The sequence below is a fragment of the Vanrija albida genome (genome assembly GCF_041260175.1).
Source record: "Vanrija albida strain AlHP1 chromosome Unknown contig_4, whole genome shotgun sequence".
Lineage (NCBI taxonomy): Eukaryota > Fungi > Basidiomycota > Tremellomycetes > Trichosporonales > Trichosporonaceae > Vanrija > Vanrija albida.
Genome location: NW_027191423.1, coordinates 1,488,982 through 1,503,222, shown reverse-complemented (window position 1 = coordinate 1,503,222; position 14,241 = coordinate 1,488,982). Strand labels below are relative to the sequence as shown.

At 64.8% G+C, this 14,241-nt stretch overlaps 3 protein-coding genes across 3 annotated transcripts; 2 read left to right on the top strand and 1 right to left on the bottom strand.

Moving 5' to 3' along the window:
* Window positions 1-227: 227 nt before the first annotated feature.
* Window positions 228-3,223, top strand: Q8F55_005294 (uncharacterized protein; the record flags this gene model as incomplete). The annotated part of the gene is made up of 2 exons (XM_069353784.1): window positions 228-1,196; window positions 1,229-3,223. 2 exons carry the CDS (start codon window positions 228-230, stop codon window positions 3,221-3,223), a joined length of 2,964 nt encoding a protein of 987 aa, XP_069208426.1.
* A 47-nt stretch (window positions 3,224-3,270) lies between these two features.
* Window positions 3,271-4,365, bottom strand: CET1 (mRNA-capping enzyme subunit beta; the record flags this gene model as incomplete). The annotated part of the gene is made up of 3 exons (XM_069353783.1): window positions 3,271-3,816; window positions 3,851-3,900; window positions 3,948-4,365. 3 exons carry the CDS (start codon window positions 4,363-4,365, stop codon window positions 3,271-3,273), a joined length of 1,014 nt encoding a protein of 337 aa, XP_069208425.1.
* Window positions 4,366-4,596: 231 nt separating this feature from the next.
* Q8F55_005292 (uncharacterized protein) lies at window positions 4,597-12,024 on the top strand (the record flags this gene model as incomplete). The annotated part of the gene is made up of 7 exons (XM_069353782.1): window positions 4,597-4,692; window positions 4,735-4,873; window positions 4,907-5,030; window positions 5,074-10,423; window positions 10,468-10,696; window positions 10,743-11,937; window positions 12,000-12,024. The coding sequence occupies 7 exons, from the start codon at window positions 4,597-4,599 to the stop codon at window positions 12,022-12,024; spliced, it is 7,158 nt and encodes a 2,385-aa protein (XP_069208424.1).
* Window positions 12,025-14,241: the final 2,217 nt, after the last annotated feature.

The window sequence follows — 14,241 nt, the reverse complement described above, 5'->3', positions numbered from 1 at the left end:
ATCTGCCCATTGTTATTATTTTTGAGTTGTATTCGTAGTGCAATGCAGTTGGGCTTGTCTCGCAGTGATGCATGGGACTTCGGTGAGAGGACGAGTCGTCGGCGCCGCCACTCTGCTTCCGTCAATGCGGGGCCACGACCGCCGCCAACTTGGGACGACGACAGCGCGCGTCAGCCAACTGAACATTCGGCTGGCAGCATCCACAAGGCTCCATCTCCCACCCCACCATGCGGCCACGAGCAACCCCCCCGCCGCTCCTCCTCTTCCTGTCCGCGCTCCTCGCGCTGGTCAGCCTCGTCGCAGGGCTGCAGGCCGACCTGGCCGGCGTGGTCGACTGGCACCGCGCCCAGATCGGCCAGCCGTTGCTTGCCCCGACGCCGCCCACCATCGCCAGGACCAACATTGGCGACCTCTGGCTCGCCGTCACCGAGGCCAACGTGCTCGCCGCAGTCGATGCCTCAGGCGCTGTCGTGTGGCGCCAGAGCCTGGCCAAGGACGACAAGATCACGAGCTACCACCACAGTGGGTCCAATTCTTCGGTCCTCCTCCTCTCGTCTGGCGGCGCGCGCCTCTTCGCCGTCGACACTGGCAAGCCATTGTGGGAGCGTCCCATCGCCGAGGCGTCGGGCGCGGTGCTTTCGTACACCACAACGTATGTGCTGTCTGCCGAAAAGCGGGTCACCGCGATCGCCAACAACGGCAAGGTCACCTGGGAATGGGAGTTCCCGTCGCCCGATACTGTGCGGTTCAAGGGCATGACCTTGGGCAACAACCGGCTCTTCCTGTTGGCAGTCACATCGGGCTTCTCCAAGCCTTCCCTCTCCTACCTCACGATTGATAGCTTCGGGGATGAGCGGTCGCCGACCGACCTGATCCAGATTCCCAGCGCGCTGGATGATGGCGGAGCCAGTGCGCGTCTTGTCTCGCCTGGCGACGGCACCGTCTCGGCCGTATGGCTTGAGGCGGGGCGCGTCCGTTCCGCTGAACTCAGATTGGGCGGCACCTACGACAAGACGGTCGCCTCGATCGGCGAGACATACGACATGCTCCCCAAAGGCTCGGGCCGGCGGTTCGTGAGCCTCGTGCAGGCCGGCCCTCGCCCCAACTACTTCCTCGCGCAGGAGGAGAACGGTGCCGTGTCGATCGTGTCGGCGGGGTTCTACCACCCTTCGATCGTCTTCAGCTTTGAGGGATCGGTGAGTGGTGATATTGACGTCGCTGATGGCAGCAATCTTCGGACGGCCACTCTGGTGATGTTTACGCCGCCTCGCGTAGTGAGAGAGTGTTCTCGCGCATGTACTACGCCCCGGAGAAGAAGGCGACTGTCGTGCAGACCACCACTTTCGCCTACGACGAATCCCTTCCAGAGGAAGAACGGTACCGTGAGCAAGTACCGTCCACGAGGGAGAGCGTGCTCCCGGACATCGCTGCCCACGGTCCCGTCAAGCACGTCGCGATTGGCCGCGCTGGCCGTATTGTGCTCACGACAGCGTCTGGCGCCATCCTGTCCGTCGACCGTGACGGTGGTGTGGAGTGGACGCGCGAAGAGTCGCTCGCCGACGTTGTCGACGTCCGGTTCGTCGACCTCGGCGAGCCAGAGCTCGACGAGACGCTCGAGACGCTACTCGAGGAGTCGTTCGTCGGCCGCATCACCCGCCAGATCTCAGACCTCCGCAACCTGCCCGCGTTTGCCGTGCGCTTCGCCCAGCGCCTGTCTTCTGCCGACGTGGTCACGCGCACGCCGCCCCTCTCGCTCGACCGCCTCCACCGCGACCAGTTCGGCCTTCAGAAGCTGCTCGTGGCTGTCACCCGCGGCGGCAAGGTGTTTGGCCTCGACTCGGCCAACGGCAACATCCTGTGGTCGCGCAACCTCGGCGTGTTTGCACGCGACGGGCCAGAGCTCGAGGTGCACCAGGTCCACTTCACCCGCAACCTCAGCGAGGTCGGCAACCCCCAGGTGGCTGTCATTGCCGCGCGCACCCGCGGCGGCAACACGGCCACCGTCGGCTACCACATCGACGCGTTCACTGGCGAGGTTGCTGGCGATGTCGACGAGGAGCGGGGCGTCCCCGCCGGCAAGGAAATCTTTGCTGGCGCCCCCAAGCAGTCGTTCTTGACGACTTACATCAACTGCTGTACCTCGAACCGTGTCGTCGCTGTCATCGACGACAAGGACCAGCTCCACATCTTCCCCAAGTGCAAGAAGGTCGCCGACCTGCTCCAGTCCCAGTCAGGTAGCTTCTTCTTCAGCCGCCTGGACGAGGGACGTACGCTCCGTGGCTTCTCCCCTGCCGCCCAGGGCGAGGGCTTTGTGTTCTCCAGCAACGAGCTCTGGACCCGCTCGTTCCCCGGCCAAAAGGTCCTCGCCAACAGCCCCACCGCGCCGAGTAGCATCGCGTCGTTTGGCCGCGCACTCGGCGACAAGTCGGTCCTGTACAAGTACCTCAACCCGCACCTGTCCGTCGTGACAACGCTCACGGAGGCTACGGCCACGGGCCACGTGTACGTTATCGACACGACGACCGGCGCGACGGTGCACGAGGTCGAGCTCGCCAACATTGTTGGCGAGAACGTCAACGCCGCGCTCGTCGAGAACTGGCTCGTGTATACATGGCTCGAGGGCCCGGGCGAGGCGCTTGGCGGCTGGCGTCTCGGCTCGGTCGAGCTTTACGAGGACGGGATCGAGCAGAGCGCCGGGCGGTCGACGCTGGCGCCAGTGCCCAAGATCAAGGCTCTGTCTTCCTCCTTCATCATCGACACCAAGGCCAACGCGCTCGCGTTCACGACATCGCAGTACGGCGTGACGACAAAGGACGTCGTCTACCTTAACTCTGCGGGCCAGGTCGCGTCCTACCCCCGCAGCATCCTCGACCCACGCCGCCCCAAGGGCAAGCCGACCACGGCCGAGAAGGAGGAGGGCATCATGCCGTACGAGCCCATCCTGCGCTCGCCGGCGTCCTTTGTCGTCTCGCACAAGTACCCCGTTGCCGGGCTCGAGTTCCTCACGACCGCGCCCACGCTCCTCGAGTCGACTGGCCTCATCTTTGCCGGCGGCCTCGACCTCTTCTGCTCGCGCAGCGTCCAGCCCAGCGGCACATTTGACATTCTCGGCGACGGCTTCAACAAGCTCCAGCTGCTTGTCACGCTTGGCGTGCTCCTCGTCGGCTGCGTCATCGCCGCGCCGGCCGTCTCGCGAAAAGCCCTGAACGCAAAGTGGTTCTAGGCATAGTATCTTGATGCATATACAGATGGAATAGACGTGGGGGTGGGCTAGGCATTGACGTTTTTGATGAGCATGCGCGCCGTGTCGAGCACGCTCTGGAGGATCTCATCGAAGCGGTTGTTTGGGTCGCCGCGCTCCTCCTTCTCGCCCTCGGCAATGAGCGCAGGCACGTCGAGGATCTCAATCTCGAGCTCGTAGGTGATATGTGCCTTCGGGTCGTGTGCGCTCTCTCTTGCAGTCACGACTGTCAAGTCGACCTGGCACAGCTGGTGGCGGTAGCACGCGCGGTCCTTCTGGCGGGTATTCTGAGCCGGGCTGGTGGGCAGCTCTGCCGGCGTCTCAGTGTTGCAGCTGACGCGCCAGTCGAACGCCTCGCGCGGCGAGTAGACGTTGAGGTGCGCAATGTTGCTCTTCTTGACGACGCCGTCTGGGATGACGGCACCCTGCGGGTCGCGCGAGACGCGCACCTTGCCGCCCTGGGCCGAGTGGAAGCTGTCGACCTGGCGCGCGCGGAAGAACTTGAGCGGCGTCGGCGTGCGCGCCGCGCCCTCGACCGCCGAGTTGAGCAGCCCGTTGAGCGCAAAGTGTTGTTTCTGGGGTCAGAGGGGCGTGCCGGCGCTCGCTCACCTTGTTCATGGTCGACGCGAACCGGCCCACCGGCCAGTCGGAGGGCACGACTGGGGTGTCAGCTGCAATACTGAGACGCCCAACAACAGCTGCTCACTAGCCTCAGTCATCGCCGGCATGCGCACGCGCCGCGGCGGCCCATCGCCCGGCGCATGCAGCGTGCCCAGCTTGATCTCCACCTCGACGTTCTCGCGCCCGCGGCAGTGGGCCATGATGAACTCGCCGACGACCTTTGTGAACTCGTTTCGGGGCGCGATGCCGAATATGGACGGCGCGATGGCCGCCGGCCCGCGGGGAGTGTACGAGGCCCTCGGCTCGGGCTCGCCGTTGGGCGCGCCCCCGTCCTCGCCGTCCCCGTCGCCCCCGCGCCGCCGCTTGCGGCTCGGGCCAGCTTCGTCGTCGGACATGGCGGGCGAGTCGGTGACCAGCGGCGCGCGCGGGTCGAGGTCGGGCGACGCGTACCGGATCGCTCTGGACGGCGGGTCGATGCGCTCGTGCAGCGGGACGTAGGGCATGCGCTGGTGCGGGTGCGGGTGCGTGCCGTGAGGTGGGGGGAAGGGGAGAAGGAGGCAGTGGACAGAAGCATTGCAGCGGACCGACAACAACAAGCCGAGATGCAACTCGTTGCGGCGGCGGGAGCAAATCCCCACACAACCGAAAGTTGCAGCTCAACAATGTCGTCAAGGCATCCACTTGCTCGCTTTCTCTCCCTCTCTCATCAACCAGCTCACAGCGGCGCCCTCACAATGGCTAGCTCCAACGCGTTCGGCGCGCTGGCCATGGGCGACACCCCCGCTGGCCCCTCGACGCGCCTGCTCGAGGGCGACGAGGTGGACATTGACGTGGGTCGCGAGAGCGCCGGCGGCAACACTAACCCCCCTCAGTGGCTCAAGCTCGTCAAGACAAACCACGAGGTGTACGTCCGCGTCTCGGACCCAGTGCACCTTGACGGCCTGCCGGCGCAGACCAGCCTGCTGGCCGTCGCCAACGCGGCCGACCTGCTCATCGTCGGCGGCAACAATGGTAGGCGAGGTGGAGAGGGCTCGCTGACCCCAGACATTCGCGTGCACCGTCTCTCGGCGCTGCACAAGCTCGTGGAAGACGCGGTCAAGGACGCGACGAATGTTACCTCGACCCCCGTCGCTACCGTCGCCCTGCCGGCCCGCCCCGTGTGGATCAAGTGAGTTGGGCTTGGGCGCGCGATGTGTGCTGACCGACTCCAGACTCGCCACCGGAGACCAGCGCCTCGTCGTCGTGACCGCCAACGCTGCCGTGCTGCTCTTCCAGCTCCAGGACCTCGCAGCGGGAAACACGGCGCCGTACGCTACCCTCACATCGGGCATCCCGTCAAACCTGCTCGATGTGCTGCCCAACCCGGCCGCACCGACCGAGCCGCAGGCGAACCTGGTCACGCTGCTCGCGCCGGAGGGCCTCGTCTTCGTCGATGCTGCCAAGGCCCAGGTCTCCAAGCCCCTCGCTGGCCCGTTCACTTCCGGATCGTGGTCGGTCAAGGGCAAGCAGATCGTGCTCGGCACCCCCGATGGCAAGCTCGTCCAGTACTCCCCCGAGGGCGAGGTCAAGAACCAGGTGCCAGCCCCGCCAGAGTTGAATGGCGAGCAGCCCGCGTTCCTGCAGTGGCTCGAGAACGACCTCTTCCTCGCTGGCTACAGCGCCGAGGGCGGAGATGAACTCGACCTCTACGTCATCCACCGCAACAAACAGGAGATCACATACACAAAGTTCTTCGACATGAGCGACACAATGGGCTACCCCAGCCGCGCATCCGCTTTCCGTCTCTACGCCGCCCTCCAGCAGTGGGGACCAGCCAAACACGTTGCTTTCCTTCTGTCAGCTGCCGCCGCCGAGATTGGCCAGATGGTGGGCAAGCCACCGGCGGACAAGACATCGACGCCGGAGTGGGAGATCGTTGCCCTCGAGGAGACGGCCCGCGGAAGCTTGCCTGCCGCAGGGGATGGAACGTCTGCCCTCGGCCTCGAGCTCGACTTCACCAGCACAAAGGTCATCAAGCGTGGCATGGTTGCCGGTGAGGAACTCCCAGATCTGCCGCCGGCCCCTCGCCTCCTCGTCTACAGCCAGTCGGGCCAGATCATCAGCTTTGACGTCCGCCAGGACGCCGCTGGGCCCTACCCCTACATGGTTTCCGCTTCAGGAGCTGCCACTCCGGCTCCCACGGCCGCAACCATCGCACCCGTCGCGACAGTCGAGGCGACCAAGCCCGCCTTCGGCGGCTTTGGCAAGTCCGCGTTTGGCGGCGCACCAGCCGGTGGCTCTGCGTTCGGCGCAAAGTCTGCCTTTGGACAGTCATCCACCCCCGCCCCTGCGTTCGGCCAGTCCGCTACGCCCTCCAAGCCGGCCTTTGGACAGTCTTCTGGGTTCGGCCAGTCCACCACACCCTCAACCACGCCGGCCAAGCCCGCCTTCGGCGGTTCAGCCTTCGGCCAGACCACTACCCCGGCCGCTGCACCGGCCAAGCCGGCATTCGGCTCCTCTGCGTTTGGCCAGTCGTCCACCCTATCCACAACGCCCGCCGCCAAGCCTGCCTTCGGCTCGTCAGCCTTTGGGCAGTCTTCCACCCCCTCGGCCTTCGGATCCTCAGCGTTTGGGCAGTCCTCCACGCCATCAGCGTTTGGGCAGTCCTCCACGCCGTCAGCCTTTGGCCAGTCATCGACTGCCCAATCCGCGTTTGGTAGCAAGGCAAGCACTGGCTCAGCCTTCGGTACCACCGCGTTCGGCGCCTCGTCTGGCGGCTCGGCCTTCGGCTCCTCTGCGCCCAAAGACTCTGCGTTCGGCTCGAAGCCTGCCTTCAACTTTGGAGGCGCCAGCACCGCGCCGAAGAAAGAGGAAGCCAAGCCAGCTTTCGGATCCAGTGCGTTTGGCGGTGGCAGTGCATTCGGCAGCGGTAGCGCCTTTGGCAGCGGCAGCGGCTTCGGCAAGAGCGCGTTCGGCGGCAGCAGCGGAAGTGCGTTCGACAAGGCCCCCTCAGACAAGCCTGCGGCGGCCCCCACCGACTCCAAGACGCCACCAACGAATCTCTTCGGCCAGGGTAGCAACACCAACCCATTCGCAAAGAAGGCCGACGACAAGCCTCCAGCACCTGCTGGTGGTGACGCCTTCGGCCTCGGCTCTCTGGATACGGGTTTCTCGTCCAGCAAGGCCGTCCCCGGTCTTGATTCTCCGCCTCCCTCGCCACCCGCTGGCAAGGCGCGCGTCCCAGGTCTCGAAGACGACGATGACGAGGCACCGGCCCGCATGTCCAAGCCCGCTACCCCACCGGCCCCGTCATCGACCTCGTCGTTCATCAAGCCCGCTACTGCTTTCGCGTCTGCCACCGCTGGTGGCTTTGGCGCCTTCGGTGGTGGTGCCACCAAGGCGACATCAGCCTTCACTGGCTCCGGAACGCCTTCTGCCTTCGCTTCCTCTCCGACATCCGCTCCACCCACCGCAGGATCCGCTTTCGGCAAGCCTTCCGCCATTGGCAGCGGCCCGTCGAGCCAGGCCTCCAAGCCCGCGTTCGGTCAGACAACGGCCTTTGGTGGCTCCGCCTTTGGACAGTCATCAGGCTTTGGCCAGACCAAGACGGCCTCCCCTGCCTCCGCTCCCGCAGCTGGCTCGGCCTTTAGCAACATCTCTGGTGGCTTCGGTGGATTCGCCGCCAAAGCTTCAGGCAGCGACGACAAGAAGTCCACTGGCGGGTTCGCTGGATTTGCTGCCTCTGGCACAACCAAATCGGTGTTTGGCGACGGTCCTGCCAAGCCCTTCTCGTTTGGCTCTACCACAAAGAAGGACTCGGTCTTCGCCCCAGCCCCTTCCAAATCGCCAGAGCCTACGCCCGTGGACGCTCCGAAGCCCGAGAAGGCCGTCATGCCTGAGGGGTACGACGTGAAGACCCCAGCGCCCGAACAACCTGGCCCTGCCGCCTCCACTCCCACAGTTGCGCCCGAGGTCGTCAGCCTCCCCGACGAGATCGTCGACCCCGAGGACAACGTCGATGAGAACGCCGACGATGACGACTACGACGAAGAGGCGTACGATGATGAGGAATATGACGAGGAGTATGACGAAGAGGAGGACGCCGCCGGGTTCGAAGACGAAGAGGACGAGAACGCGGAGGGCGACGAGGATGAAGAGGATCTGAACGAGGAGGAACACTCGATTCGCAGCAGACCTTCCTTTGTCCACGCGCCAGAAATGGACACCATCCCCGAAGACGACGAAACGGCCTCCGAGGGGGAGGACGACGACGACGAGGCGAGCCCCTCCAAACCCCCCAAGTCGCCTACTTGGTTCGCTACCCAGCCCGGATCGTCGCCTCCATCGCTCTTATCGAGACTGGGACCCCCTGCCAACCAGACTCCGATCCATCCTCAGCCTGGCAGCCCTTCGGCGACCTTTACGAACAAGCATGCGCCGAAGACCTCGTCGCCTCTGAGTGCGCTTCCTGTTCGCTCGGCCGAGGACGAAGCCTCGACTCCCTCTGGATCGCCTGCTGCGTCGACCCCGCCTTCGCCTGACGAGAAGGACAAGGAGGCGGCGGTGTCGAAGTCGCCCAAGTCACAATTTGGCGTCGGCCTCGGCCTTGCTTCCGCCGCTCCTTCGCCATTCGGATTCGGCAACAAGAAGGATGAGAAGAAGCCAGTGTTCAGCCTTGGCGGAGACGACAAGGGGGACGCCAAGGAGGTCTCCGACACCCCTCCGTTCACCACCAAGCCCGTCGTCTCACCGCCAGACGAATGGACCTGCAAAGATTGTGAGCTCCAGAACCCCGACTCGGCAAAGGAAAAGTGCACTGTCTGCGAGGCTCCTAGACCTGGTGCTGCTGTCCCTCCTGCAGCTGCTGGACCACCTAAGCCCCCCGCGCCCCCCGCTGTGCCTACCACTGGTGGCTTTGCTGGCTTCGGTTTCGGTAACAAGACCCCTGCTGCCCCGACCTCGACCCCCACCACGGGAGGATTCACACCCTCCGCCGCAGTGCCCAAGGCCGGTGGTTTCAGCTTTGGCCAGAAGCCTGCAACGCCAGCCGCCACTGCATCGTCAGGCCCTGAGTGGACTTGTGATACGTGTATGCTCGATAACCCAGACTCGGCCAAGGAGCAGTGCAAGTTCTGCGAAGCCCCTCGCCCCGGCGCGGCTGCTCCTCCCGCCACTGCCCCCGCTGGCCCACCCAAGCCGCCAGCTGTCCCTGCCACCGGCGGCTTCGCCGGATTCGGAGTCAAGGCGCCAGCCTCCTCGTCGTCTGCACCCGCCGTTGGAGGCTTCACCCCCACCGGCTCGGTCCCCAAGGCAGGCGGCTTCAGCTTTGGCCAGAAGCCTGCAACGCCAGCTCCGGCTGCATCATCGGGCCCTGAGTGGACTTGTAAAACGTGTGACCTCACGAACCCCGATTCGGCCAAGGAGCAGTGCACTGTCTGTGAGGCGCCGAGACCAGGTGCAGCGCCCGCCGCGGCGCTCACTGGCCCCCCCAAGCCCCCCACTGTCCCAGCTGCTGGCGGGTTCGCAGGTTTTGGCACAAAGGCGCCGGCCGCACCTTCGACGTCGACGACCTCAGCGCCGCCGGCTGGCGGCTTCACCCCGGCAGGCGCAGTCCCCAAGGCTGGAGGCTTCAGCTTTGGCCAGAAGCCCGCTGCCCCTGTCCCAGCGGAGTCGTCCGGCCCGGAGTGGACCTGCTATGATTGCGAGCTCAAGAACCCCGATTCTGCCAAGGAGAAGTGCCAAGTCTGTGAGGCGCCGAGACTTGGTGTGAAGCCAGCGGTGGCGGCCACTGGCCCTCCCAACCCCCCCGCCGTCCCAGCCGCCGGTGGCTTCGGTGCATTCGGTGCCAAGACACCCGCGACGACCACCCCGGCGTCGTTTGGCTTTGCTAAGCCTGCTGGAACTGCCCCGCCCCCAACTGCTGCGGTTCCGCCAGGCGGGTCGGCCCCACCGGCGGGCTTGTTTGGTTCGACGACTGCTGCTCCCGCTCCGGGCAGCGTCTTCGGCAACAAGCCCCTTGCCACTGCTCCCCCTACCGCGGCTCCGGCCGCAGGTGGCCTGTTTGGCAAGCAGTCGCCTGCCACGGTCGCTTCTGCTACAACTCCGGCCCCCGGCAGCTTGTTTGGCGACACTCCCGCGCCCGCCGCGGGCAGCCTGTTTGGCAAGACCTCCGCGCCCGCCCCAGGCAGCCTGTTTGGTAACACGCCTGCGCCGCCGACGCCTGCTGCTCCGGCCCCGGCCCCCGGCAGCTTGTTCGGGGCCAAGGCACCCTCGGCCCCAGCCGCCAGTCCGTTTGTAAGCCTCGGTCTGGGCAAGCCACCTGCTTCGCCTGCTCCCGCGGCCGTACCTCCTGCCGTGTCCACGCCCAAGCCGTTCAGCCTTGCGCAGGGACCCCCGCCACTGTCCGCCGTTCCTGCTACCCCAGCTGCTCCGCCCGCTCCTGCCGCCGCGCCTGTGCAGACATTCACCATTCCGAAGCGCCCTCCTCCGCCTACGACCCCCGCCGCACCGGCCGCGCACCCCAAGACCATGGCAGCTACGCTGGAGCGCATCGCTGCCGATGTCGAGGCTGATCTCAACATGGTAAGTGGGCTGAACCTCAAATTGACCGAGCTGACGTCTCCAAGCTCAAGACGACACTCAAGTCGAACGCGAGTTATCACGCCGCACTCGACTCGCCTGGTTTCCCTGCGGCGACGTCGTCCACCATCTCGCAGCAGACAACTCTGCCATTCTCCGCACTCGAGGATGTCCTCGCCATCACCGATGAGCTGTCGCAGGAAATTGCGTCCGTGCGCTACGAGGTCCGCCAGTCGGACATTACGCTTGCGGAACTGCAGTCACGGATGTTGAAGAGTAAGTGTGGCGACAGTCCGAGTCCCCGTGCTGACTTTTCTTTTAGCCGACATGAAGGTGGGGCAGGCTGAAAAGTTTGTCAAGGCTCGGAAGGACCCGTCGTTTGCTCGAGCCATGCAGATCAAGGAGCTCAGTCCCCAGCAGGCCGCAGCGCAGCTTCGCCTGCGCAAGGTCGTTCAGATGAACGAGGCTCGGCTCGACGAGCTGAATGCTGGGATCGCTGGCCTGAAACGACGCTCCGAGCAGAATCGCGACAGCCGCCGATTGTCGCAACAGCCAGCGCTCGAGCGCATCCAGCGCACCCTGCGCAACGTCGACGCGGCGGTTCGTGACCGCGACCAGGTGATCGACGACCTGTCGCGCCGGTACAGCGACCTTGGGCTGGGCCGCAGCATGCGCGAGACCACTCCTGGGCCTGGTACCCCGGCTCGCCAGCGGTCAAGCATCTCCGCTAGCCGTTCGCCTGCGTCGGCTGCCGGATCGCCCGCGCCGCGGTCAGGCGGCCTGTTCGGAACGCCCCAGGCGACGAGCAGCAAGGCGGCCACCTCGAAGCCATCGGTTGAGCCGACCGCTGATGTCCGCAAGGCCGCTGCGGCTGCATTGGACCAGTCGCGCCGACTCCGCATCAACCGCAAGGCCGCTGTCGTCACCAAGCTAGAGCCCGGCAAGGAGCAGCGCCGTCTCGTGCCTTCGAGCCTCGTGGCGCACTCATCTGTCGCCAAGGGGCCCCTGCATGTGGACAGCATGCCTGTGCCCGGCAGCTTCAAGCAGAGCCCAAAGCAGCAGTCGAACCTCGAGGCTTCCACTTCGAGAACGCCGAAGTACGTCAAGTCGCCACCAGCTGCAACTGCTGGATTTGCGGCCGCTGCGCCTACCCCTGGTGCTTCATCCAATGCACCCGCTAGCGGCGCTGCGCAGTCTCCGACTCCCGCTCCGCCGAGTCCTGCGACATCGACCAATAATGTCGCGACGAGCTCGCCATTACCTGTCGCGGGCTCGTTCTCGGGAATCAAACTGGTGCTCGATCCCGGGACGCTGGCTAGTTCGAGTGTTCCGTCTTCACGCCGCAACTCTCCTTCTACGCGAGCCCATGGGTCCGCTGCCAGGCTTGGCCACACGCCACTCCCGCCAGCGCCTACCGCCTCTCAGGGGACGTTATTTGGGTCCGTTGTAAAGCCGCCTTCTAGTGAAGCGAGTAACAGCAGCGGTGCTCCGAGCAGCAAGCCAGCAGGATTCTTTAGGTGAGTGGTGTACAAGGAGAGTTTGTGTCGGAGAAAGAGCGCTTACGTGTGTTTTGCATTAGTTTCAGCGGCTTTGGTAGCAAGTAGACGATGCAAGTCGAATGGAGATTTTGACTTTGAGGGGTGGGGGGAGGGGGATCGGTCGCGGCCCAAGGGGGCAAGAGGGGGGAGTCAAGCAGCAGAAAGGCAGGCAAGGGCAAGGGCGAGCAAGGGCAGGGGGAGGCAGTACTGAGGCGCGAGGCACTACGAGGACATGAGAAGGTCAGGGCACAGAGTTGGGACGAGAATGCCCTGAAGCGGTATGCACGCAGCGAGCGCGACGACGCAACTACGGGTTGCCAGCCCAACAACGGGTTTGCCGACGAGCAACGGCAACCGCGACCTGTAGCATCAACGTAAAACAATGGGCAGAGGCCGGTTTAGCTTGGTCACATTCCGAAAGTGCCTAAGGGGGGAGCGCGGGGGAGGCAGGCGGCGGCGGCGTGGCGTAGCGTAGCGTAGCGGCTGGGCTGGGCTGGGCTGGCGCTGCATGGCGGTGGCGCGTGATTGACATTGCTAGGTAGCGTGCGGCGGCGTCGAGATTGTGAAATCTGCCCATGCCGTTTCAAGTATGTAGCGAGCTAGCAGGTGACATAAGGTGTGGGCATTGCGGTCAGATGTCGAGAGGGTGGATGTGTGATGCAAAGCTCCGAATGCACCGGGGTGTGCAGTGCTGTGCATGCATCGGCGTCTGCCTGGGGTCACTCTGGCGAGTGGGCAATCAAGCTTTGGTTCTGATGTTTCCACGTTAAGCCTTTGTGCCAGGGGGTCTTGTTTCGACGGCCGGCGAGGGCGGGGGGCTGGCGCGCGGGCAGAGAAGACGGGAGGGGGGACACCGTAGCCATAGACGACGACGGCGACGACGACGACAGACTGCATGCATGTATGCGACGCAACACACTCGGCGTCATCTTGCCGTCTGACATTTGCCCATCTCACTGCCGCGGTAAAGCGCGACAGACACGGCCAGCCAGCTCCAGGCCCTGCGTTTCGTGCGTTTCAGCGACCGACCGAGCGAGTGCGACACCACCGGCGAACGACGTCGACGCATCCACTCTGCGACAGACACCTCGACAGGTCTTAACTCGACCCCCAAGCGCGCCCGTACCCAGCACCCAGCACCACCCATCGTCTGTGCACCTGCCATGGTGAGTCCTGCTCTCTTTCTGCTGCCTCGATCGCCTTGCACTCGACCCCCGCACACCACCCCACTGCGCGTACCGGAAACGGAAACGGGTTGGCGAGGATCGAAACAAGGTCACGGGCTGGCGCGTGCGGGTGGCGCTCACTGGCGCTGCCTGTGACAATTAGGCGGGTACATTGCATTGTCTGGCCCTGCAAGTGTCCCCTCCTCCCCCTCCGCCCCGCTGCATGCTGCATGCTGCATGCTTGCCTTTGTCTCGACGCTGCTGCGACTCTTGTCGCTCTTGACGCATCGTATCCCACGCATTGTCTCATCTCACACTCTCCTTTTTTTCCCCGTCTGCCTTGTTCCACTCTGCGACTTGCACGGCGACATTACCCACCGACCATGGCCCGACGACTCTGACACACACTCTCCTTTGTTGTCTCGACGACGGCAACGACGACGACAACGGCACTACCACCTACCCCCTGCCATCACGTTCATCACTTGACACTGCACATGGGCACTACTCGTCCCAACAGCAGCAGCAGCAGCATCGTGGCCAGGTGATTGTCGTGTCGTCTTTGCTGCTCCTCGTCGTGTCTCACCCTTGTGCCTCGCCTCGGCTCGCCCCCCCACCCCCACCCGACCTCCCACTCACCCTGCCTGCGCACCTTCCCTCTTGCTGGCCGTGTTTTCCCTCTGGCCCTGTCACCCCTCTCCCCTCCCCTCCACCCCCTTGCCTTCCCCCCCCCGTTGCCCCTGTCCGTGTGCCCCTTGCGACCCCCTAGGATCCCCTTGCAAGTTGGCGTTGCGACACGCTCACTGCGAGACCGCGCCGCGCCGCGCCGCGCCGCACTGCGTGCATGCAGCCAGCGGCGACCAGCGACAACCCCCCCACACCCACACCGCTGTGCATTTCTGTCTCAAGCTGTGACAACAAACTCCTCGCCCTCTTGTGCACGACAAACTTCCGCGACTGCACTGCACTGCCACGGCAAGGCAGCTACGCACTCTTGTTCCATCAAGTCGTAGTCGTCACAGTCGCCGTCGTCACGAGTCGCAACCCCCCCATCTCACCCACCACCCCCTTGTCCCATTCTTCTTGTTACCCATCATCCCCCATCGCCCATCCCACG